The sequence below is a fragment of the Mytilus trossulus genome, chromosome 10 (genome assembly GCF_036588685.1).
Source record: "Mytilus trossulus isolate FHL-02 chromosome 10, PNRI_Mtr1.1.1.hap1, whole genome shotgun sequence".
Lineage (NCBI taxonomy): Eukaryota > Metazoa > Mollusca > Bivalvia > Mytilida > Mytilidae > Mytilus > Mytilus trossulus.
In genome coordinates, this window is record NC_086382.1 from 897,134 (window position 1) to 923,266 (window position 26,133).

At 31.1% G+C, this 26,133-nt stretch overlaps 2 protein-coding genes across 2 annotated transcripts; both read right to left on the reverse strand.

Annotated features, from left to right (window-relative positions):
- Positions 1-8,724: 8,724 nt before the first annotated feature.
- LOC134686697 (uncharacterized) lies at positions 8,725-16,425 on the reverse strand. Its single transcript, XM_063546379.1, has 6 exons — positions 16,336-16,425; positions 14,544-14,684; positions 13,748-13,858; positions 12,265-12,478; positions 9,772-9,889; positions 8,725-9,063 (listed from the first exon to the last, which is right to left on the reverse strand). The coding sequence occupies exons 1-6, from the start codon at positions 16,402-16,404 to the stop codon at positions 8,910-8,912; spliced, it is 807 nt and encodes a 268-aa protein (XP_063402449.1). The 5' UTR covers positions 16,405-16,425; the 3' UTR covers positions 8,725-8,909.
- A 209-nt stretch (positions 16,426-16,634) lies between these two features.
- LOC134686475 (uncharacterized) lies at positions 16,635-24,131 on the reverse strand. Its single transcript, XM_063546141.1, has 6 exons — positions 23,949-24,131; positions 23,214-23,291; positions 21,412-21,552; positions 20,616-20,726; positions 19,133-19,346; positions 16,635-16,756 (listed from the first exon to the last, which is right to left on the reverse strand). Exons 2-6 carry the CDS (start codon positions 23,280-23,282, stop codon positions 16,635-16,637), a joined length of 657 nt encoding a protein of 218 aa, XP_063402211.1. The 5' UTR covers positions 23,283-23,291; positions 23,949-24,131.
- Between the last annotated feature and the right edge of the window lie 2,002 nt (positions 24,132-26,133).

Below are 26,133 nucleotides of genomic sequence, written 5' to 3' on the forward strand. Positions count from 1 at the left end.
CACATCAACCATAAGGGGAAAACAAAGAAACACCAGAACACATAAATGCAATAAAAACAAATTGACAGAAAAAAATATATCAGAAAACTAATACATAAATGATGAATTTAAATCAAACAAACGAAATTTAAAAAAATGTTTAACAATAAAAAAAAAAAACGAAAGACAGGGAAAATAAAAAAAAAGGCCGGCCAAAGAAACAGAAATAAAATTTCATAACTTAGACCTTTTCAGAGGGAAAAAAAATATACTAAAGGTAACGACGAAAATCAAACGATATCAATCAGCAAAAAAAAAGTTGAAACAACTACCATTTTCCTGATTTGACAACCGATACCTTGCAAAACCTCGTTGAAATATACAAAAAAAAAATTTTTAATATGCTTCATCAAATTTGTTCCCATGAAGGAGATATATATCATTCGTGTAAGAGAATAGTATGAATTATTATAATTTAGATCTAACAAAATAATTTGGCAAGTCATAGTCTTGGTTTCGTAGAATGCTTAAGGATAAATTGTTACTTATAAATCATAATATACTTAAGCTATCTCCCTAGTTCTTATCTCTTATGACCACTTCATTTTACTGAAAATTTTGTGAAAATAACTCTTACATGAAAACGTGAAATATGTTAGTGGAAAAAACAATTGCGCAGTTGCAAAATGTTCTAAGAAACAAGTATTTATAATCATTGACTGATAGTATTTGAGCAGCAACGCTTCGTCAATATCAACAGTGGGGGACGACTGCAAAAGGTAAGAGATGAAATTAAGCTCATGGATTAAATGAATTAATTTACTTTTTTTTTCCATAGCTTAATTAACATTGATGTACTCAAAGTCATAACGTTGCTTAGTTGAATTATTATTCAGACACGATATATAAATATCTATACACATGGAAAAAGTATTGCAACACCTTGATTTTTTAAAACTTGAAAACTCAACCTCTTTTTTTGGATGAAATATAGTAAAATATTTGTATACTATTATTGAAACATAGTTTATGGTAACATTGGCATTTAAACGAACAAAAATTGTTGAACAAAAAAAATGATTTATATAATCACAATCTTGATAATAAAATGAAGTGTTTTTTGTACCAAAAAATGCATTTTACAACTATTACAGTACTGTAGTCGAACATTACATTGTCAGACATTTCAAAATTAATCTTCCGATGACTGTCCACATCATGAGTGATCGTTATACGCCAAAGAATTAGTACTTTGTGCTCAGCCTCCATTAAAACGGATAACTGCATCATAACGTCTTCTGATTTCTGCTATAAATCGACTGAATTGTTTCTAATGTTGCAGCAACCATTTCTGATGAAGGGCATTGTTTATTTCATGATGTGTTTGAACTGTGGTGTCCTGTCGCGCACTTTACGCCCAATAATGTCCCATATATGCTCAATATGGTTCAAATCTTGGCTACGATCGGGCCAAGGAAGATGAACCGAATTCTATAGAACAGTGGATCTTCCTCCACGAGGCTAATTTTCAACTTTGGCGAGCTCTGCACTACATTGGATACGGAAAACTGTGTGTCTGTTCGTAAACAAAGGTATCCGAAATAGTTTTATCGCACGATAACCAGATGCGATGAGTCGATCTCAAACAGTTCTTGTTAAAAGGCTCCTGTATACCCACCACTCTCTCAATCTCTTAGGATTGTATTGTATGCAATGGATTTCCTGACCAACCTTCATTATGCCTAATTTTCCCTAGCAAATGGTATAGGGGGTCTTCTTTATCTCGGAAGGTCTTTAACATCGTTTATTGCCTGTTTTTTTTCTCCAGGTGTATATTTTATGCGATATAAAAAAAAAACACGTTTAAAACCTTTACATCTATACTTCTAAAATAACTAGGTCTTAATTGTTAGTCAGTATAAAGTAAAAACGACGAATAAAGAATTCAACTTTATTTATGACTAATATATGACTATGGTGTTGATTAAAAATTACACCTTTTCAGGTCCTTTTGTTTTCCAAATAATTGATCTTACAACTAATTAGAAAATTCCGGGTCTGTTATCTATTATGTACCTTCAGTCTTTGTCAGACGCACCAAAAAGTGGTGTTTTGGGGAATAGCCATATACAAGGGTCATAATCACACCTGAACTTTATTAGTATTCAGGGATTGTCACTACTAAATTTAATCAAAACTATAATTACAAGTAGTAGTAGTTTCCTGTTTTAGTATGAACTGGGATATATTCAAACAGGAATATTTCGAAACGCAGAATACTTTGCACCTTATAACCAGCATAACTTACCAATAGTCGAGTGTAATATTTGAAAAAGACGTCTAGTAAAGGACTTTAATGCACCCACCTAACACACGGCTAATTTTTGCTTTAAATAAAAGAATAATGATTTAACTTTGATTTTTGCCCGGTCGTCACAAAATCGTACGGTGCAGTTTTTGTAAAATTGATGTTTATTTCAGAAATTAGTTGAAAATTTTGACATAACGACATATTTTTCAAGCAAAAGAAATAAGTAGTATGTCTTCTTTAAGACAGAATAATTAAGTAAATTAGATTCTTAAAATAATGAAAAACAATATTTACAACTGTAAGTCCGCATGCTTTTGCATTCCTTCTAAATATTTGACATTTTGTACAAAAAATTTCATAATCCTGATCTTTTCGGATCTACAATTATTTTTTTATTAAATACTTTTGCACTCTATCCGTTTTAGAACACACCAAATTACTCATCAGTTATCGTTTTTTCATTCAAGATCAAGACTTTATCTCAACATTTCTTAAAATCACGAATTTCTGTAATTTTATGATGTTGGGTAAAATCACTATCGTTTCCGGAATCCCTTATCTATTTCGTTGTCGGTTTTTTACTGAATATATTAGTCGATTTCCGTGTACTAAATAGTGCTATTAGAGTACGATAAATCATATTTAAAGGGTTCTATTTCTATCTTTAACTTCATTGTAGCTTAAATAGATATAAAATCGTCCGAAATTAAGATAAAATCAAAGTAAAACATAGTTTTTGAGTTCTGTAGAATTCACCCCTTTCTAAATAAGGAATCGTATCGGAAAATTGTCGAAAATCTTCCGAGTCGTGTCAAATTTTCACTGTCCAGTTCAAAATCAAACCCTTCCTATGCTAAAAAGCAAAAACGATCCATTAATTGACACAGATACATAGTCTGTCATATATTTACTACATAGAAAATATGCAGTTAAACACTTAACGAAGATACAGTTGTATTGCCGCAGTGGGAAAACAAAAAGATGAAATTTACAGAAGACTGGTCGATGAATATAAAAAAAAATGAAAACATCCCATTTGAAAATTCAAAATATCATAAGAGTTGCTATAAATATTTCAAAAGTAAGTCTTTATACCATCGAGCTTGCATCGCTAAATATTTGCTACACAATTTGAAATCAGAAAGTAAAGAGCTATTTAATTCTGAGCATAAAACAGCTTTTACTAACATTTCGACGATTAAAGACGACGTGCATGTATACAAGGAAGTATTCTGGTTAACAACTTTACTGATTACTTGATCAGTTAACCGGGCTTAATTTCTGCTCGAGGATCGCCGCCGAGAAAACTACACAACATATTATCAGCTTCAACAAAACCTATAAAATGTTAATTTATAGTTATATGTAAACAGCCTCAACAAGACCAAGGTAAATCCAATATTGTATACAGTATCTCTATAATGTTGTCTTATGCCGTAATGACGGAAAACTACCCGTTTAAAATGACTGTGATATATAGTCTGTCAATTTTAAAGATCTGAGCAGTGACTGCGAAACTGGTTGTAAGCACTTTATGCAGCTACTTGTATTTTACAGAAGCAGATAGAGGGTAAAGTTGTAATTCAATCAGATGAATATCCATTATCTAAAAACATTTCACTGGACTATTCAATTGAAATTACGGCACCTGCTTTAAAAATATTTCTGTATTGTCTTTTGGATGATGGCACATCTGCGGCAGTCAATAAAGCGTACAATATTCCTATTGACAAAGTTCTTAGATGTATGGCTTTAGTAGAATGTATATAATCTTTATTTTCTTTTTACTCTAGTTCATTTATGTTTATCATTACAAATGCACCGTATTTATGGACACACCTTTGATAATTATTAAACAAGTTTGACTGATCAGGAGATTAGAAAAATTGAAAATGGGGCATACATTCTACATGGCATTGTTTTTCTACTTGGGTACAAGTTTTATCCAAGACAATGTCGACCTAACAACAGAAACAATAAGTTCTCCGTATGACTTTGGTTGGCTAAAAGGCAACATCGGTCCGGTATGATGTCATCCAATTTTCTACAAGATTTGATCTGTTCACGCATTGGTATAGGTATAGGGGAGGGTTGAGATTTCCCAAAACATGTTTAACTCCGACACAATTTTGCGCCTGTCCCAAGTCAGAAGCCTCTGGCCTTTCTTAGTTTTGTAAGATTTTTTATTTTAACTTCTTGAGTATATTTCGAAGCTTAGTATGACGTTCATTATCATTTCAAACTAGTACATTTTTGTTTAGGGGCCAGCTGAATAACTCCTCCAGGTTTTGAAGTTTCTTGCTGCATTGATGACCCATTTGGTGGTCTTCGGTCGTTGCCTGCTTTTTGAACGGGTTGGTGTCTCTTTGACAAATCCTTCATGTTCATTTCCCAATTTTTATTTCAATCTGTATATAGTAGATCTTATGTCCGCTTTAAGCAAACCCTCTGCTGTACTGATATATACCCATACAGTGATATTGTTGACTTTTTTCAAAACGACCTCTACCCTTTTTTTGGGGAAAATATGCGCAATTTTCATCAAATTGTGAAATTTAGAATAAACCATGAATTTGACTGAAACTTCGATTTACAGACCCCCTTTCAAGAGTCACGTCCTACTTTGGAATGAAACTCCTTTTTGTCAGTAATGATACATAGTTAGATCCTCATATCTGCACATACAGTCATTTTAGGCATGAAAAATGTATAAATGAGTGGTTTTTAGTTTGAATTCATGCACAATAACTACTGAGACTGCTCTGTTTGGGAAAAAAGTTGTCTTTTTGGGAATAATTTTAAGCCATTTTTTTTCAAAATTGGGATTCTTATTCAGGGGGAAAAGCCTTTATTCTCCACTGATAAAGGCAAACAATATCATTGCCATGCCAAGGAAGTTGTCTTTGTATGGACAAGTTGACCGTTAAGAATGATGAGATTACAAGATAAAATGAAGCTATAATATTCCGATATCGCAATATTCTATACACCTAAATGGTCGAACATCTCATTGGTCCGACGTTTCGATCATTTAGGTTACACGCTAACGGAATTTTAACACAAGAAAGCCAAATAAAAGGTTCAGTATTAGGATAACCTTGTCCTCCCTTTTGAAGCGGTGAAACAAGATATAAAAAAGTAATACTTAGTGCCAAAGTAGCCGAACGTCATCACTAGCGTAATTTAAAAAAAGTACAAACTACTTTGTAAAGTGTTGTTTGATTAACTAGATATCTCAAGATACACGGCGGCCGACTAAAGTAAAATCAAACACAGTTAGACGTACAATGATTAATCATATTTTCCTTGTGATGTTTTATATTAAAATTGTCAATTTGTTGATATAAATATACTAGTAGCACTTTACTCATTTTAGTAATGTTAGTTAGTACTCTTATCATATCTGAGTTAGTGATGTAAATGGAATTGCGGTATGATCCAGACTCAACATATTGCACTACAATAATAAAAAAGAAATCTGCCCTATTGTTGTCTCATCTTTAAGCAGTTGGCAGGCTTTCAAACTAACAGGAGACCATTCGCTTTCTCAATTTTATTTTATTTTACAGCTCATTATGGGACTTTTCTAACCAATTAAGAATACGTCATATGTTATATTTTCCCCTTGCTTCAAATATTTTATTTCGGAATATTTATATCAAATTTAAAGATATATGTTTGTAAATACGTGTAATCAAATGATATGGAGGAATTATAAGATTTAGATGATGCAAGGGTGACTTTAGATACATTTGTGTTACTTAATGATTGATTTTCAAAGACTCCGAGAGAAAACGTTACGTAAATGCGTTACCGTTAAAATCAACCAAAATTAATTAATATTATGATAGAAATATATTTTCCCAACAGTAATACAGCATTTCCATAAAATTGTTTTGTTTTTGCATTTGTTTTGACTCGATTTTTCCACTGGAAGTATCCGAGAATTGAAATTGCACCAATGACCTTTGACCTCGATTTAAAAAAAAAATGCACCATAATTTCTTTTGACGACCGGGATATTTAGAAAGTACACATTCTTAGCTTTCCAATGATATATAATTTAGCCGTGTGTTAGATAGGTGCATTAAAAATGTAAATTTGGCTCTCATATCACTCGCCTACAAATGATAATACGAATACTGAAAATCCAGGATGAAAGTAAGCTACAGGTACTTTGATTCAGTCAATGGCCCGCTCGTGTTTCCCATGTATTGTGGTGTAAATTTGACCTTTCGTGTTCAACTTAAAACTTGCTCTTATTTTAATTATTACTTGACTCTGTCGATATGAATATAAGAAAACGTTTCATGATTTTTCTTTGATAAATTCAGACAGCTACACTTAATTGTTGAGATTATTTTCCGCTCTACGAAGGCATCTGTTAAGAATTCAGTTGAAAATAGTATTTTTTTTATGTCCTTATAGTTATCAATTTAAAAAATGAACAGTTTGATTATTGTTTCCTTATTGTTTATTTTTTACATAAATTTATAATGGCTCTTTTACAGATGATTTTAATTAATGCTTTATTCCTTTGTTGTGTTTCAGTCATTTCCAAGGATATGTATTGTACGTAACCATTTCGTATTGCAAATCATAAAATAAAAAAAAGTAAAAAAATTACCAAACTCCAACGATAATTTTAATCGGGAAGTCCCTTATCGAGAGGCAAAAGAAAAAGCTTAAACACTTCAAACGAAGGCAAACCAACTTTCATATTCATTACTTAGTACAGAAAACATTTGATCCTGGTATCTAAGTTGAATTTATTTCCTTCTGTAGAAAGAAGGGAATTAAACCTGGGTATTTAAGCAACTCATTCGGAACGATAAATTACGCATTGTGTGATCGCAAATGACGGAATAATCTAGGACTGCCATCGAGAGTACATTCAATGATGTTTTGTAGAATTGTATTCCAAAGTCTTATTATATGTATTGAAAAAAGTACATATTCCGAATTAATTAACATTGCTTAAAACTTGTATAGCCCTCGATGGTCCTATAGCTGTAGCAGTGTCTTTGCCTCGAGATTGGAAGGTCAAGGTTTGAAAATTGTCAATTTAAACCAAAGACTTTCAAATAGGTATTTGCTGGTTATACGTTAGCTACTCGTAATTAAGGAATAAGAGCAATACTTGGTCAATATTCATATAGCATTAATGTATTTTTGTCCTGACTATGCATATGTATTTGCCGCTGGACGTTAATCAGCCATTCATTATCATCATCATTTTGAAAACTTATATCTTTCTTTGAATCAGTAGGTTTTCATTACAGGGTCAGCAGATGAAAAGTCTCACTTCCTTAAAGCAATCAGACTGCAGGGCATAAACGGAACATCCAAAGGAGTTACTGGTCAAGTTAAAGAAGGTTTATCCATAGCTGGGTATGAAAAATGAACATACATGTACTTAATTTCACTCTATATATTTGTTATGCAGTCTTAAGGCAAATCCTATTGATTTTTGTCGACAATTGTCACCATTAACATAATGTCGAAAAAGATGTAAATGCACAACTATAATTTCGTGATTGATAGAGGCATGTTAACTTCATCTCAAATTTTGCATAATAATGTTCGATCTTTTAATTTGCATGAGCAAATGATTCTTTTGCGTCTCTGTGTGATTAGAACCCTTGAATCTGAGAAATCATGGCAACACCGCCTGTGCTATGGCAAGCTACCTATACCACTCGACCAACTAGGCTATAGAAATAATGTCTTTCATTAGTTGAGTGATGTTCTTTACTCGTCGGCGTTTTCCAGGATGTTATCACTGTACATGATGTATCATGAGTTATCATATCCGTATATACGGATATTTTTACACCCTGGAGTATCCAAGTACATGGTACTAGAGGGTGTTAAAAAAGGAAGACAAAAGATACCAGAGGGACATTCAACCTCATAGATCGAAAATAAACTGACAACGCCATGGCTAAAAAATAAAAAGACAAACAGACAAATAATATTTACACAAGACACAACATAGGAAACTAAAGACTAAGCAACACGAACCCCACCAAAAATAGGGATCCTGCTCCATATGTGTCACCCGTCATGTTGCTCATGTTATAATAAAACCGGTCTAATTTGGTAGGTCACATTATTTGTTAAAAGGGAAGTGAATTGTAGTTACGACATAAGGACCATTACCGATATCATTTGTGAAACGGTTATTTCATAACTGTCAACCAACTCGTGATGTCCATATGCACGGATATGAACGTAGACGACGATTTTATCCATGGGCCTTCATCACGGAAAACATAATAGGAAATAAAACAAATATTGGAGCTACAGTAAAATTTAGAAGAAGTACAAGTATGCATCCTTTGCAATTAACCAATGTTGATAGTATTTAAGTGTAGTAACAAAATGTTAAATAGGATAAAAGAATTATATCTGGTTTTACATTTTTCTGCATCTTCATGTTTTACATATTTTATTTTCTGAAATACTATGTTTGCATAAAGAGAAGATTCATACAAAACATTAATCATGGTGGTCAAAGCTGATAGACACACTTCAATTGGAAATGTTATTTTATTCAGATAAGAATACTGTTCTGCATAATCCTGTTATTTGGAGTGTTTATCTTAACTAGTATATTCTACCAGTCCTGCATTCTAGAACATGCACATTCATTTCCGTTTAGATCGATTGATGTTACCCAAGGACAGCACACACATAGATAGACTAATGGTGAAGTAATGTGTACATTGTCACAATCTGTCAGTACCCATCGCCCATTTCTTCTTTCCTTTCTGAAATATACATGAAAATAATTTAAGTTACCTAAATTTTGAGGAAATTGCTTATAAATGGAACATTTACGAAATCAGATTGATGATATTATTAGGTTTTAATTCGTTTTCACAGAAAACTCAACAAAATTAGTTAGATAATAAACCTTATTTGCCTTAAGAATGTTTTCCTATATGCGTAAAAAGAATAAATAATTTTCTTTTAGTATCGTTATAGGTATTTTCCTTCAGATCTTTTTTTACAGATATGATAGGATGTATACTATGTTTTCCATTGCAATTTAAAACCGAAAAAAGGCAGCAAGTTTTCAAGATTTCGGTTTCTTTACGTTCCTCGTGTAAGTTAAAATTTAGTGATTAGTCAAATTCAATAGGTCACAGAAATAAAGAGGACGAAAGCGTAATTCTGACGATTGAAAAAAGAGGGACGAAAGATACCAAAGGGACAGTCAAACTCATAAATCTTAAACAAACTGACAACGTCATGGCTAAAAATGAAAAAGACAAACTGTAAATTGAAACATATTCATTGTCATAAGTGAAACAGATATTTCATATCTTGCCTTAATTTGTATATATCTTTGGCAACATAACAAAGTCTGGCGATAAAATGATTTCAAAAACAGCATGAATAATGTTGAAGACTCGTTCGCGGTAGTCCAATCAAAACAGTTGAAATCAAGAGGAAAATTATTAAGTATAACTTACGTTTCACACATTTTTAGATGATTGCAACTTCTCCCTGAATCAATACCAAAAATTGTCTTTGCTTGCTGTTGTTTGCAATCGTTATTTAGCGTCGTGAATTGCCTTTTAACACGACCACCTAAAAAAGTATGTTACAATCGATAACAGTTCTTTCTCATAGTTTATGAAACCGATCTAATACTACAAGGTTAGTTGTGATGATAAAGAACTAAAGAGAAATAAAAAAAAATCGATATTTCAAAATGGATAATTTAAATCAGAAGAGCATTAGTTTGGAAACATAACAAGCTGAACATATTGATAGGTTAAGGAGCTCTTTATGACATATTCAATTTTCTTTCAAAATAATGGGAAATGGTCGACTCGGGTATTTACCTAATATTTGCATTGGTATTAATTGGGTCTTAAATCAAAAGTAAAAGAAATAAAGAATCTGCTTAAGTTTTACTGAATGATCTTTGCTTAACTATTGAAGTCTTTTATGAAAAAAATCGTTGTTAGGGGGGGGGGGGCAAAATAAATTACCTTTTATCGTATGGAAAAACCAAGGAGTCCAATTTCCGAGTATACAATCCTAACCCTCATTAATTTACATCCTAAATAAACATTAAGTTTCTGGTTTTTATATAGATTATACCGTTGGTTGTCCCGTTTGAATGTTTTAAGGCCCTTTATAACTTGCTGTACGGTGTGAGTCAAGTCTCCATGTTGGACGCCGTACCTTGAACTTTAATGGAATACTTTTACAAATTGTTACTTGGATGGAGAGTTGTCTCATTGGCACTCAAACCATATCGTCTTATATCTATTAAAAATTTATTGTATAAAAATCCAGCCATGTTCGTATTTCTATTTAATTTTATTACACCATGGATTTGTAACACATTTATCATTTGTCGCAATTCAGTTGGTCATTCTAATTTTAATACTGATTAATTCAGTAATGCGTTTGTTATTATCAGTTTCAAGATTTAGAAAAAAAGATGTGTTACTTGGAGCTAAGACTGTCTTTTTGATAACTGCTAACGTACACTCTTGTATTATTTTAATTTTAGTTTCTTGTGTACAATTTGGAAATTAGTATGGCGTTCATTATCACTGAACTAGTATATATTTGTTTAGGGGCCAGCTGAAGGACGCCTCCGGGTGCGGGAATTTCTCGCTACATTGAAGACCTGTTGGTGACCTTCTGCTGTTGTTTTTTTATTTGGTCGGATTGTTGTCTCTTTGACACATTCCCCATTTCCATTCTCAATTTTATTTTACTTGTTTCAAAAGCGTAATGCACCTAAACTCCTAAATTTCTCAATCAAAGATGATATCAAAATCTACTGCGGATTTAATAATTATTCAACTTCGTTTGTATACTCATTGTAATGGGTTTTGTAGGTACAAGTCAACCATGATTTTAAACAATCAATTGGTTTCAAATTTTCTCTATGCTTGTATACAGACTTTGGCAAAACAAATAAATCAAATAGAAAAAAAAAGTTAAAGTTGTCCACCAATGGTATATACGAAAGTAAATGAATCCACATTGATATTTTTCACTCCGCAACCTTTCTTATCAAAAAATTAGATTATTCAGTGTTCAAATGTCGGCATATATACATATTTAATAATTTCCAATTAAATTCACGAGTATGGAGTGCTGTTTAAATAACGAGGTGATTATGTATTATAGATACAATAAATAAGCTTTGATTCTTGGTAAAAAATAAACATGTATCCCTGATTCAACTCTTACCGTTGTATCTCTTACTTACCCTTATGTGTTGATATCTTTTCATAATTAAAGCCTTATTTTATATGGAGGTATAATGAGTGAGTTGAAATAACACTGTTATCATGTTAAACGATGCATTATTAAATCAAAGTGCACGATTAGATTATCTTGTATCCGAATATTATCCGTAATTTTCAAAATAAGACTTATTCGAACTTATTTCTAAATTCATATACAAATTTTGTTACAGAAATTTTTTAGCACAAAACTTAACTCTAGCACATCCCGATTTACTCACATGGGTTTTTTCTAATATACATTTGTAAAGATACGAAGTCAAATATTGATTTAAAAAACAAAGGAGAAATAGCGAAATATTGATATAAAGGCTCAGGTAAGCACAGTGAAACAAAAGTGAAAATATACAGGTTTAACATTAAAAAACGGCTTTTAAAGTCAATGTACAAAAAAACTAAATCGTGTGTTTAAATCAAGGTATGAATAGTGAAACACAAAATTTGAAGCTTCTATCTTGACAATTGATCACTGAGTGATTATATAGGTCAAAAACTGAGAAGGAAAGTTTATGTATAAACAGTAATATATCGGAGTTAAAACTTGAATATAAAAAGTCAAACAAGAAATTGAACGTCGAAGTTTAAAAAGCAGACAAATATATAGATTTTGATTATTATCTACGTATATAGACAAAAATACAGAAAATTATTTACGCTTCACTTTAAAAAAAAATATCTAAAAATAATAACCTTTGTTTTTGTAACCTGTCGAACGTGTTATATTCAACATTTCAGCATCGTCTGGTATCTTCTTTTCCTTATACACAGGGTAATTAAAATCCTGATAAAACTTTTTCAATGCCCCTTCAAGTGATTTGACATCCACTACCTGATCTAAATTGATATAATACATTTCCTTCACGACTTTCTCGTTGTCACTATTTATAGTATTATCTCCTTTGTTCTGTAAAATAAAGAAGTTTGTTACCATTCGCACGTAAACACACCAACAAAGACATATAAACACACACACACACACACATAAACATTATATATTAATTTGGCAATAAGAAAAACAAAACATGGTGGGTATATCTCATCAGTCATCTATTTTGTGATATACACGTTTACTTTAAAACAAAGAAATTCTGAATCTTTTCTTTTCCATACTAGTGCTTTATTGAGTTGATATTTGAAGAGTCATATGCTTGTAATCGCTTTTAGTCTGTACAGACTTTCAATTTAAACTATCAGTTATTTTACAGACTTCATCTTGTATATAGTACAAAGATATTTTTGATCAATTTGCTGCATTCGAAAGACTTTTCTGGATTAACTGCCAATGATCGGGAATCCCGAAGTAGCGGGATATAGTATTGAATAAGTATGCACGGATCAAAAAAGTATAGCTTGACAAAGAAGATAATTTTTACTTTTGTAGTTTCAAATACAGAACTACACTAAATTGATCATAATTAGTTTAAGATGGCGACGACTCTGTACTTCAAACACATCAATTGTTATGTATGTTAATCTTTTTAATAAGTGTTCAGTTAGACAAATGCTAATTTTCTGTTCGCCAAATAATAAATTAAAAAAAATCTTTATCAACTAATGTTTTTTGTATAAACTGGATTAAGAATATTTATTCTTAACACAATAGAATACCTCTTTCGAACAACGTAATGCACACACCACACGAATGCCTTTTATCTCTTTTAGATTTTTTGGAATGGCTATATACATAGAAAGCCTTGAATTTGACTGATTTTTATTTTGTTTTTTTTTTAAAGATTCTGGTCACTAGTAACAGACGAATATAAATAAAGCCAACAGTAGTATACCGCTGTTCGAAATTCATAAATCGATAGAGACAAAAACAAATCAGGGTTACAAACTAAAACTGAGGGAAACGTATCAAATATAAGAAAACTACGACAGAACAGAAACACACCATTAAAATGTAACACAAAGAATCGAATTATAATTTAACATAACAATAGCGTTTTTCTTGACTTGGTATAGGGCATTTAAAAAAATGGTGGGTTGAACCTGGTTTTGTGGCATGCCAAACCTCCCGCTTTGTTAATTATAACACTAAAATGGCAACAAAATATGACAGGACTACAATACAAATAAATGTGAGAAAATATAGGACAGAGAAACAAACGAATAATAGCCAACACAAGGTACCAGGTTAAAACTTTTTAAATAGTTTTCATCTATTTCTTACCCAGCTGTGGATAAATCCCTCTGTAACTTGACCGGCATCTCCTGCAGTTTTTCTGTCTATGTCCCGTAGTCTACACTGCTCGACGGAAGGAAGACATTTCATCTGCATACCCTGTAAAAAAAAAAAAAAATTTAAATTTTCATTTCACTCAAGAAAGTTATTCAATTTTTTAAGGATATTTTTTGTGATACATATAGAACGTATTTTTCTTATTTCAAATATAAGACATAAAACTTTTTAGAATGGAAGTATTGATATAATCGAGTTTATAACACATAAAATATTGAATATATATTTTTTTTCTTATGTAACTAAAACAATACGTTGATCTTCTGAAATCGGTTCCACTGAAGGTAAATTAAGAAAAATAATCGTTTCGGAACACTTTATAGAGTGATTATTTCGCTTTTTATCATGTTGATATGAACCATATTTCGTTTCTGTTTTCTTTCAAATTGTATTCTTTAATATGTTCCATAATAGCGGGTTTTTTTTTGTAAAGCTTTTAAATTGAGTCCTTAAAATAGTTTTCTGTCTTCACTTTTTTAATTTACACAATATAAAATGCAATTTGGCAAACAATGCAAATAGTTTTCATTTTTTATTAGTTTTATACGACCTCAAACGGGGAATAGATATTTCTTTATCATGACTGATACAAATAAGAATATAAATAAAATTTTAGAAAATGTTTTCCGCTTCAGCATGTCCAGTGTTGACTTCTATTTATACATATTTTTTTAAGATAACACGGATCAAATCACCATTAAAAATAAAGGGTTGTTGCTTTACAAACCTGACGAAAATCTTGGATTTGGTACGATTCCATAACATCATTGTGTGCTGGGGTGTGAATTTTTACCGTATTCTCTGCTAGGTTGGTTTCTATGTTTTCCAAATATCTGGCATTCCCCTCAACAACGTGATAGCCAAATTTCTAAAAAGAACGAACAGGTTTTGCTTATAATGACTGCCTTTAAACTTAAAAAAATAACACAAAACATGTCTTAAAACAAAAAAATCGTATTGTATTTAAAGAAAATTAATAATGATAAAGAAGGAGAAGCAAATTCAAAAACAATATATCACTTGAAAGATTTATCAAATAAACAATATACAAATAAATGCAGTTTATATGAGCGAACGTGAACCGTTGAAATAGTGACAATGTATAAATGACATTACATGATTATTAAAAACACTTTTTTATTTTCTTACATAATGTAACAATATCGCTTATCAACAATTTTGGGGGGGGGGGGGAAACAACAAAAGCAGCTTGATTACTATAAAAGAATTACAATATGAAATTATCATCATAATTTTTTGTGCTCATATGAATTATCATTGATATGGTTATATTGATAAATTAACTGTTTACCAAATTTTGAATGTTTGAAAAACTGAGTCTAATCTTCCTCAGGCATAGATAACCTTAGCTGTATTTGGCAGAACTCTTAGGAACTGTGGTTCTTAAAGCTCTTCAACTTAGTTCTTATTTGGTAATTTTTAATATTTTTAGACTCGAACTTCACTGATGAGTCTTTTGTAGACGAAACGCGCGTCTGCCGTAAATACAAAATTTAGTCCTGGTATCTATGATGAGTTTATTTACAGCTTTTATTTTTTACTATTTGAACATGTACATAAGCCTCATAGGATTAATTTTTCTGCGTTCACTTGATCCCCCCCCCCCCCCACTTTTACCGTTATTCTAAATAAATGAGAAAAGAATAAACAGTAGTTGTCCGTTTTTCGCCATTCTTCTTAAACGGCTCATGTTTTGCATGGAATCAGTAGTATACACTTATTTACTGGTTATTAAAACAATAGCGAGTGTAATGCCCCCTAAAACAGCAACAATTTGTTATCGAAGAGGACAAACAACTTGATGCTTCTTTTATAACCAGTAGATATGTTTTTTTTATATAAAGTACTTCAATCTGTATATATCGGGACCATATATACCGTTATTCTACTTATTTTAATTTTTTGCAAGTATCACAGTAATTACTTCAAGTAAATAACTAATATCCAGCACACATTTTGTTCAAAATGTTGTAGTTTTCAGAAAATCTTTTTTGAATTGAGTGTCACTGATAAGTCTTTTGTAGACAAAACTGCGTAAATACAAAATTTAACCCTGGTATCTAGATGTTTTATTTAATTTTACACAGCAAAACACAACGTTGTCATATCTTTACAAAAAAAGTCAACATTGACCACGTTAGGTACATATGTTATTTTTTTTTTTTTTTTTTTTTTTTTACATATTTACGATTTCACGTGAAATTGAATAATAAAAAAGATATTTAATGATTCATATTTTTAAGAACAGAGATGGAAAACACCAAAGAGGGCAATATGAGACGATAATTGAAAGAGAACCGAAACTTAGATAAAAAGAAAAAAGACGAATAGACTAAAATACAATTTAGTGAAAAACAACGAACGAGCAGAAAAAATACAAATTACAACAGCGTGTTGCTCCGGAAAGGACGGCGGAGTAGAATGAATGAATACAACTAACATACAATTTATAAATTATGCATTGAAATAATTCTTTTCTGAAAAAAAAATAAACATACCATATCCATATCCGCTGTGACAACACAAAGAAATACAGCATTCATCAAAATCATCACTAAACGAATCATTGTTGATATCTGTTAAAAAGACGAGAGGGAAAATACATTATTAAATTATACCTCGGTAAACAAAAACTATTTCCAGATGTATCATTATCAAATGCTTTCTAATAAGAGAAAAAATATCAAAGCAATTAGGGAAATTTCACGAAGTTATTCGAATAACTCTTCTTATTTTACTCGTTCGCGGTAGTCCAATCAAAACAGTTGAAATCAAGAGGAAAATTATTAAGTATAACTTACGTTTCACACATTTTTAGATGATTGCAACTTCTCCCTGAATCAATACCAAAAATTGTCTTTGCTTGCTGTTGTTTGCAATCGTTATTTAGCGTCGTGAATTGCCTTTTAACACGACCACCTAAAAAAGTATGTTACAATCGATAACAGTTCTTTCTCATAGTTTATGAAACCGATCTAATACTACAAGGTTAGTTGTGATGATAAAGAACTAAAGAGAAATAAAAAAAAATCGATATTTCAAAATGGATAATTTAAATCAGAAGAGCATTAGTTTGGAAACATAACAAGCTGAACATATTGATAGGTTAAGGAGCTCTTTATGACATATTCAATTTTCTTTCAAAATAATGGGAAATGGTCGACTCGGGTATTTACCTAATATTTGCATTGGTATTAATTGGGTCTTAAATCAAAAGTAAAAGAAATAAAGAATCTGCTTAAGTTTTACTGAATGATCTTTGCTTAACTATTGAAGTCTTTTATGAAAAAAATCGTTGTTAGGGGGGGGGGGGCAAAATAAATTACCTTTTATCGTATGGAAAAACCAAGGAGTCCAATTTCCGAGTATACAATCCTAACCCTCATTAATTTACATCCTAAATAAACATTAAGTTTCTGGTTTTTATATAGATTATACCGTTGGTTGTCCCGTTTGAATGTTTTAAGGCCCTTTATAACTTGCTGTACGGTGTGAGTCAAGTCTCCATGTTGGACGCCGTACCTTGAACTTTAATGGAATACTTTTACAAATTGTTACTTGGATGGAGAGTTGTCTCATTGGCACTCAAACCATATCGTCTTATATCTATTAAAAATTTATTGTATAAAAATCCAGCCATGTTCGTATTTCTATTTAATTTTATTACACCATGGATTTGTAACACATTTATCATTTGTCGCAATTCAGTTGGTCATTCTAATTTTAATACTGATTAATTCAGTAATGCGTTTGTTATTATCAGTTTCAAGATTTAGAAAAAAAGATGTGTTACTTGGAGCTAAGACTGTCTTTTTGATAACTGCTAACGTACACTCTTGTATTATTTTAATTTTAGTTTCTTGTGTACAATTTGGAAATTAGTATGGCGTTCATTATCACTGAACTAGTATATATTTGTTTAGGGGCCAGCTGAAGGACGCCTCCGGGTGCGGGAATTTCTCGCTACATTGAAGACCTGTTGGTGACCTTCTGCTGTTGTTTTTTTATTTGGTCGGATTGTTGTCTCTTTGACACATTCCCCATTTCCATTCTCAATTTTATTTTACTTGTTTCAAAAGCGTAATGCACCTAAACTCCTAAATTTCTCAATCAAAGATGATATCAAAATCTACTGCGGATTTAATAATTATTCAACTTCGTTTGTATACTCATTGTAATGGGTTTTGTAGGTACAAGTCAACCATGATTTTAAACAATCAATTGGTTTCAAATTTTCTCTATGCTTGTATACAGACTTTGGCAAAACAAATAAATCAAATAGAAAAAAAAAGTTAAAGTTGTCCACCAATGGTATATACGAAAGTAAATGAATCCACATTGATATTTTTCACTCCGCAACCTTTCTTATCAAAAAATTAGATTATTCAGTGTTCAAATGTCGGCATATATACATATTTAATAATTTCCAATTAAATTCACGAGTATGGAGTGCTGTTTAAATAACGAGGTGATTATGTATTATAGATACAATAAATAAGCTTTGATTCTTGGTAAAAAATAAACATGTATCCCTGATTCAACTCTTACCGTTGTATCTCTTACTTACCCTTATGTGTTGATATCTTTTCATAATTAAAGCCTTATTTTATATGGAGGTATAATGAGTGAGTTGAAATAACACTGTTATCATGTTAAACGATGCATTATTAAATCAAAGTGCACGATTAGATTATCTTGTATCCGAATATTATCCGTAATTTTCAAAATAAGACTTATTCGAACTTATTTCTAAATTCATATACAAATTTTGTTACAGAAATTTTTTAGCACAAAACTTAACTCTAGCACATCCCGATTTACTCACATGGGTTTTTTCTAATATACATTTGTAAAGATACGAAGTCAAATATTGATTTAAAAAACAAAGGAGAAATAGCGAAATATTGATATAAAGGCTCAGGTAAGCACAGTGAAACAAAAGTGAAAATATACAGGTTTAACATTAAAAAAACGGCTTTTAAAGTCAATGTACAAAAAAACTAAATCGTGTGTTTAAATCAAGGTATGAATAGTGAAACACAAAATTTGAAGCTTCTATCTTGACAATTGATCACTGAGTGATTATATAGGTCAAAAACTGAGAAGGAAAGTTTATGTATAAACAGTAATATATCGGAGTTAAAACTTGAATATAAAAAGTCAAACAAGAAATTGAACGTCGAAGTTTAAAAAGCAGACAAATATATAGATTTTGATTATTATCTACGTATATAGACAAAAATACAGAAAATTATTTACGCTTCACTTTAAAAAAAAATATCTAAAAATAATAACCTTTGTTTTTGTAACCTGTCGAACGTGTTATATTCAACATTTCAGCATCGTCTGGTATCTTCTTTTCCTTATACACAGGGTAATTAAAATCCTGATAAAACTTTTTCAATGCCCCTTCAAGTGATTTGACATCCACTACCTGATCTAAATTGATATAATACATTTCCTTCACGACTTTCTCGTTGTCACTATTTATAGTATTATCTCCTTTGTTCTGTAAAATAAAGAAGTTTGTTACCATTCGCACGTAAACACACCAACAAAGACATATAAACACACACACACACACACATAAACATTATATATTAATTTGGCAATAAGAAAAACAAAACATGGTGGGTATATCTCATCAGTCATCTATTTTGTGATATACACGTTTACTTTAAAACAAAGAAATTCTGAATCTTTTCTTTTCCATACTAGTGCTTTATTGAGTTGATATTTGAAGAGTCATATGCTTGTAATCGCTTTTAGTCTGTACAGACTTTCAATTTAAACTATCAGTTATTTTACAGACTTCATCTTGTATATAGTACAAAGATATTTTTGATCAATTTGCTGCATTCGAAAGACTTTTCTGGATTAACTGCCAATGATCGGGAATCCCGAAGTAGCGGGATATAGTATTGAATAAGTATGCACGGATCAAAAAAGTATAGCTTGACAAAGAAGATAATTTTTACTTTTGTAGTTTCAAATACAGAACTACACTAAATTGATCATAATTAGTTTAAGATGGCGACGACTCTGTACTTCAAACACATCAATTGTTATGTATGTTAATCTTTTTAATAAGTGTTCAGTTAGACAAATGCTAATTTTCTGTTCGCCAAATAATAAATTAAAAAAAATCTTTATCAACTAATGTTTTTTGTATAAACTGGATTAAGAATATTTATTCTTAACACAATAGAATACCTCTTTCGAACAACGTAATGCACACACCACACGAATGCCTTTTATCTCTTTTAGATTTTTTGGAATGGCTATATACATAGAAAGCCTTGAATTTGACTGATTTTTATTTTGTTTTTTTTTTAAAGATTCTGGTCACTAGTAACAGACGAATATAAATAAAGCCAACAGTAGTATACCGCTGTTCGAAATTCATAAATCGATAGAGACAAAAACAAATCAGGGTTACAAACTAAAACTGAGGGAAACGTATCAAATATAAGAAAACTACGACAGAACAGAAACACACCATTAAAATGTAACACAAAGAATCGAATTATAATTTAACATAACAATAGCGTTTTTCTTGACTTGGTATAGGGCATTTAAAAAAATGGTGGGTTGAACCTGGTTTTGTGGCATGCCAAACCTCCCGCTTTGTTAATTATAACACTAAAATGGCAACAAAATATGACAGGACTACAATACAAATAAATGTGAGAAAATATAGGACAGAGAAACAAACGAATAATAGCCAACACAAGGTACCAGGTTAAAACTTTTTAAATAGTTTTCATCTATTTCTTACCCAGCTGTGGATAAATCCCTCTGTAACTTGACCGGCATCTCCTGCAGTTTTTCTGTCTATGTCCCGTAGTCTACACTGCTCGACGGAAGGAAGACATTTCATCTGCATACCCTGTAAAAAAAAAAAAAAATTTAAATTTTCATTTCACTCAAGAAAGTTATTCAATTTTTTAAGGATATTTTTTGTGATACATATAGAACGTATTTTTCTTATTTCAAATATAAGACATAAAACTTTTTAGAATGGAAGTATTGATATAATCGAGTTTATAACACATAAAATATTGAATATATATTTTTTTTCTTATGTAACTAAAACAATACGTTGATCTTCTGAAATCGGTTCCACTGAAGGTAAATTAAGAAAAATAATCGTTTCGGAACACTTTATAGAGTGATTATTTCGCTTTTTATCATGTTGATATGAACCATATTTCGTTTCTGTTTTCTTTCAAATTGTATTCTTTAATATGTTCCATAATAGCGGGTTTTTTTTTGTAAAGCTTTTAAATTGAGTCCTTAAAATAGTTTTCTGTCTTCACTTTTTTAATTTACACAATATAAAATGCAATTTGGCAAACAATGCAAATAGTTTTCATTTTTTATTAGTTTTATACGACCTCAAACGGGGAATAGATATTTCTTTATCATGACTGATACAAATAAGAATATAAATAAAATTTTAGAAAATGTTTTCCGCTTCAGCATGTCCAGTGTTGACTTCTATTTATACATATTTTTTTAAGATAACACGGATCAAATCACCATTAAAAATAAAGGGTTGTTGCTTTACAAACCTGACGAAAATCTTGGATTTGGTACGATTCCATAACATCATTGTGTGCTGGGGTGTGAATTTTTACCGTATTCTCTGCTAGGTTGGTTTCTATGTTTTCCAAATATCTGGCATTCCCCTCAACAACGTGATAGCCAAATTTCTAAAAAGAACGAACAGGTTTTGCTTATAATGACTGCCTTTAAACTTAAAAAAATAACACAAAACATGTCTTAAAACAAAAAAATCGTATTGTATTTAAAGAAAATTAATAATGATAAAGAAGGAGAAGCAAATTCAAAAACAATATATCACTTGAAAGATTTATCAAATAAACAATATACAAATAAATGCAGTTTATATGAGCGAACGTGAACCGTTGAAATAGTGACAATGTATAAATGACATTACATGATTATTAAAAACACTTTTTTATTTTCTTACATAATGTAACAATATCGCTTATCAACAATTTTGGGGGGGGGGGGGGAAACAACAAAAGCAGCTTGATTACTATAAAAGAATTACAATATGAAATTATCATCATAATTTTTTGTGCTCATATGAATTATCATTGATATGGTTATATTGATAAATTAACTGTTTACCAAATTTTGAATGTTTGAAAAACTGAGTCTAATCTTCCTCAGGCATAGATAACCTTAGCTGTATTTGGCAGAACTCTTAGGAACTGTGGTTCTTAAAGCTCTTCAACTTAGTTCTTATTTGGTAATTTTTAATATTTTTAGACTCGAACTTCACTGATGAGTCTTTTGTAGACGAAACGCGCGTCTGCCGTAAATACAAAATTTAGTCCTGGTATCTATGATGAGTTTATTTACAGCTTTTATTTTTTACTATTTGAACATGTACATAAGCCTCATAGGATTAATTTTTCTGCGTTCACTTGATCCCCCCCCCCCCCCCCCCCCCCCACTTTTACCGTTATTCTAAATAAATGAGAAAAGAATAAACAGTAGTTGTCCGTTTTTCGCCATTCTTCTTAAACGGCTCATGTTTTGCATGGAATCAGTAGTATACACTTATTTACTGGTTATTAAAACAATAGCGAGTGTAATGCCCCCTAAAACAGCAACAATTTGTTATCGAAGAGGACAAACAACTTGATGCTTCTTTTATAACCAGTAGATATGTTTTTTTTATATAAAGTACTTCAATCTGTATATATCGGGACCATATATACCGTTATTCTACTTATTTTAATTTTTTGCAAGTATCACAGTAATTACTTCAAGTAAATAACTAATATCCAGCACACATTTTGTTCAAAATGTTGTAGTTTTCAGAAAATCTTTTTTGAATTGAGTGTCACTGATAAGTCTTTTGTAGACAAAACTGCGTAAATACAAAATTTAACCCTGGTATCTAGATGTTTTATTTAATTTTACACAGCAAAACACAACGTTGTCATATCTTTACAAAAAAAGTCAACATTGACCACGTTAGGTACATATGTTATTTTTTTTTTTTTTTTTTTTTTTTTACATATTTACGATTTCACGTGAAATTGAATAATAAAAAAGATATTTAATGATTCATATTTTTAAGAACAGAGATGGAAAACACCAAAGAGGGCAATATGAGACGATAATTGAAAGAGAACCGAAACTTAGATAAAAAGAAAAAAGACGAATAGACTAAAATACAATTTAGTGAAAAACAACGAACGAGCAGAAAAAATACAAATTACAACAGCGTGTTGCTCCGGAAAGGACGGCGGAGTAGAATGAATGAATACAACTAACATACAATTTATAAATTATGCATTGAAATAATTCTTTTCTGAAAAAAAAATAAACATACCATATCCATATCCGCTGTGACAACACAAAGAAATACAGCATTCATCAAAATCATCACTAAACGAATCATTGTTGATATCTGTTAAAAAGACGAGAGGGAAAATACATTATTAAATTATACGTCGGTAAACAAAAACTATTTCCAGATGTATCATTATCAAATGCTCTCTAATAAGAGAAAAAATATCAAAGCAATTAGGGAAATTTCACGAAGTTATTCGAATAACTCTTCTTATTTTCAAAACGACAAAGTTACGCACAATTGACATACAATAATAAAGTAACTATTGTAATTTGAAAAACAAACATTTCTTCTATTTAAAATTGAGACCGAAAAGTCAAATCAACTACTGCTATTTAAAAATGTAACCGTATGTTGAATCTGCTTCTAATGTGTTAAAGCGTTTCTTGTCATTTGAGCTTTTCGGTTTTGAAATTTCCTAAGAGTTTGGTATTTTTGTTAATTCACTTTTAACAAATGCGGCAAGTTTGCTGCTTTACTCCAAATGTTAAGATGTATTGTTAACATCGAAATAGACATTTCATATTAATTTCGACTGAATCACAATTCAAACAATAAACTTTAAAATTTGTGAATTTCAGTTTTCTTATGTTTACATTTGATATGATTGATGAACTTCAATACATTCAAACAAGGAAAAAGGCAAATAAATTTATTTCATTCATAAGCTTAATACCTCTAGTAAATAGTATTTTCTAAATAAAAATCGCTTACCTTTTGCAGTCTTGTCACAATAGTGTTCTGGAAAGAGCATTGCTACTTAAATACTATCCGACAAGGAAGAAACAATCTTATTTCTGCGAACATTTAACAACTGGACAATACATGTTTTCCCACTAATAGTATGTCACGTCAGCATGTAGGAGTTAACTTGACAAATGTTCAAGTGAAATCAAGTGGTCATAAGTGATCTAGCACAAAGGTTCCTGGTTCGATTCCCGTTTGGGATGAAAATTTCAGGAACTCAATTTTCGGCTCTCCCTTGACACCATTTGCGATTATGGTCTTGAGGAAACGATGATAGTCCGTCGGACGGGGACGATAAATGGCTGACCCGTGTTAAGAGAGAGCCACATCTCTTGCACGTTAAAGACACCCTTGTAGATTTCGAAAAAGAGTAGGCTAATGCCGCTACAAGGCAGCACTCGCACCCGCAAAGTGGAGAGGGATTAATATAAGTTGCAAAACTTGTTTCCCAATCCACTCTAAATAAATATGTTTAAACTAAGTGATCTAGACCAAGAATACCTATAACACTGTACTACAATTTAAGAGGAACTCTGCACTACCATATACAAATTTACTATATTTAATCAAACGAAAGAAACAATAAACTGTTTATTTCTGTCATACAAATGTTATGAGATTACTGACTGATGGAATAAAGCACGGTTATTGCTGTGTTCGTGTTGTATAATTGTCAGTTTCCAATGTGGTATATTGTAATAATTTACATCTATTACTCTAACGGTGTGTTCTGCATATGCAATAAACGCAGATTTGTCATAGTCATATTCCTGTCTTAAGCAAGTTACCACAATGTCGGACGAGAAATATCGTAAAAAAATTGTGGAGGATTTTCTTTTAAAGATATAAAACAAAACATTAATACTTGCTGCGTTGGAGACCTATTGGTAGCCTTCGACTGTTGTCTGCACTATAGTCAGATTGTTGTCTCTTGACCCATTCCCCATTTCCTTGTTCAATTTTATTTGAGAAAATATTGTATTGACATTAACAAATATTTGAATTTGTCAGATTGAATGATAAATTACTTCATACTAAGCCTTTGTATACTATCTGGTGTATGAATTTTAGTATGGCCTTTTCAATGCATGCCCTAATATCATACCTCCACTCGTATCAGCCCTATGGCTTATATGGGAGTCGGGAGGCTATTAGGGTCGATATAGAAAAGAACATGTTAAAATCTATGAATATATTTTACATGTATATGCCGTTTTGCTTTTGTGGTAGTTCAGCAAGTTTTGTTGTTCCGTTGTTTTCCTCTTCTAGTTTTACTCTATGTTTTTTATCGAGTTATTTGCTAATCAAATTATGAATATTGAACAGCGGTATACTACTGTTGCATTTATTATATAACAGTAAATTTGTTTCCTTGTTACATGTGATTGTTTGTTCATGGTAATTTGTCATGCTCTCAAATGTTAAATATTGTTTAAATAAACATCAGAAGATATAGTATGATTGCCAGTGAGACAACTCTCCATCCAAGTAAAAATGTGTAAAAGTAAACTATCATAGGTCAACGTACGATCTTCAACACGAGGTGGGGCCTTGGTTAACCAAACAGCAAGCTTTAAAATGGCCCAAACATGATTTATTTTTTAAAAATATCAAACAGGAAAACCAACGGTCTTATCTATATAAAAAAATCATAAACACTTATGACCGACATCAATAAACGATAACCACTTAACATCAGGTTCCTGACCAAGGCTAGATGCAAACAAATGCAGCTTGTGTTCACATTTTAGTAGGAACCAACCTTCATCCTTACATGAAACAATGTTAGAATACTGGAGTTCAAAGTTCTTGGTTTTTAGTATAAATAAAATCTGATATATTAATTCTATACGATCCAGGTTAGTCAACGGTTTAAGGAATTCATGTTTCTGACGTAGATATTATTGAACACCTCCACATTTACCGGGAACACATTCTATCGATTTCTGTGTAAATGAAATTAACACTTTAAATGTAAAGTATGTACACTATCGTGTTTGTAATTAATTGGTTTCCGTACTTGTTATGTATATTTATAATTCTTAACTAGTTTAAATTTAAAACAACGTTCAACCCTATTATTGCGTTTGATAAAAACTGCAATTTTTATACTTGTGTATGTAAAACAAATTTTGTAATACAGCACAAACAA

Coding starts and splice junctions, on each gene's coding strand:
- LOC134686697 (XM_063546379.1), bottom strand. CDS start 16,404: ATGATTCGTTTAGTGATGATTTTGATGAATGCTGTATTTCTTTGTGTT. Junction 9,890..12,264: donor GACAGGTTACAAAAACAAAG/GTTATTATTTTT, acceptor ATACTTTTTTAG/GTGGTCGTGTTAAAAGGCAA. Junction 9,064..9,771: donor CATCTAAAAATGTGTGAAAC/GTAAGTTATACT, acceptor TGTATATTTCAG/AAAGGAAAGAAGAAATGGGC.
- LOC134686475 (XM_063546141.1), bottom strand. CDS start 23,282: ATGATTCGTTTAGTGATGATTTTGATGAATGCTGTATTTCTTTGTGTT. Junction 19,347..20,615: donor AGGGATTTATCCACAGCTGG/GTAAGAAATAGA, acceptor TTTATTTTACAG/AACAAAGGAGATAATACTAT. Junction 16,757..19,132: donor GACAGGTTACAAAAACAAAG/GTTATTATTTTT, acceptor ATACTTTTTTAG/GTGGTCGTGTTAAAAGGCAA.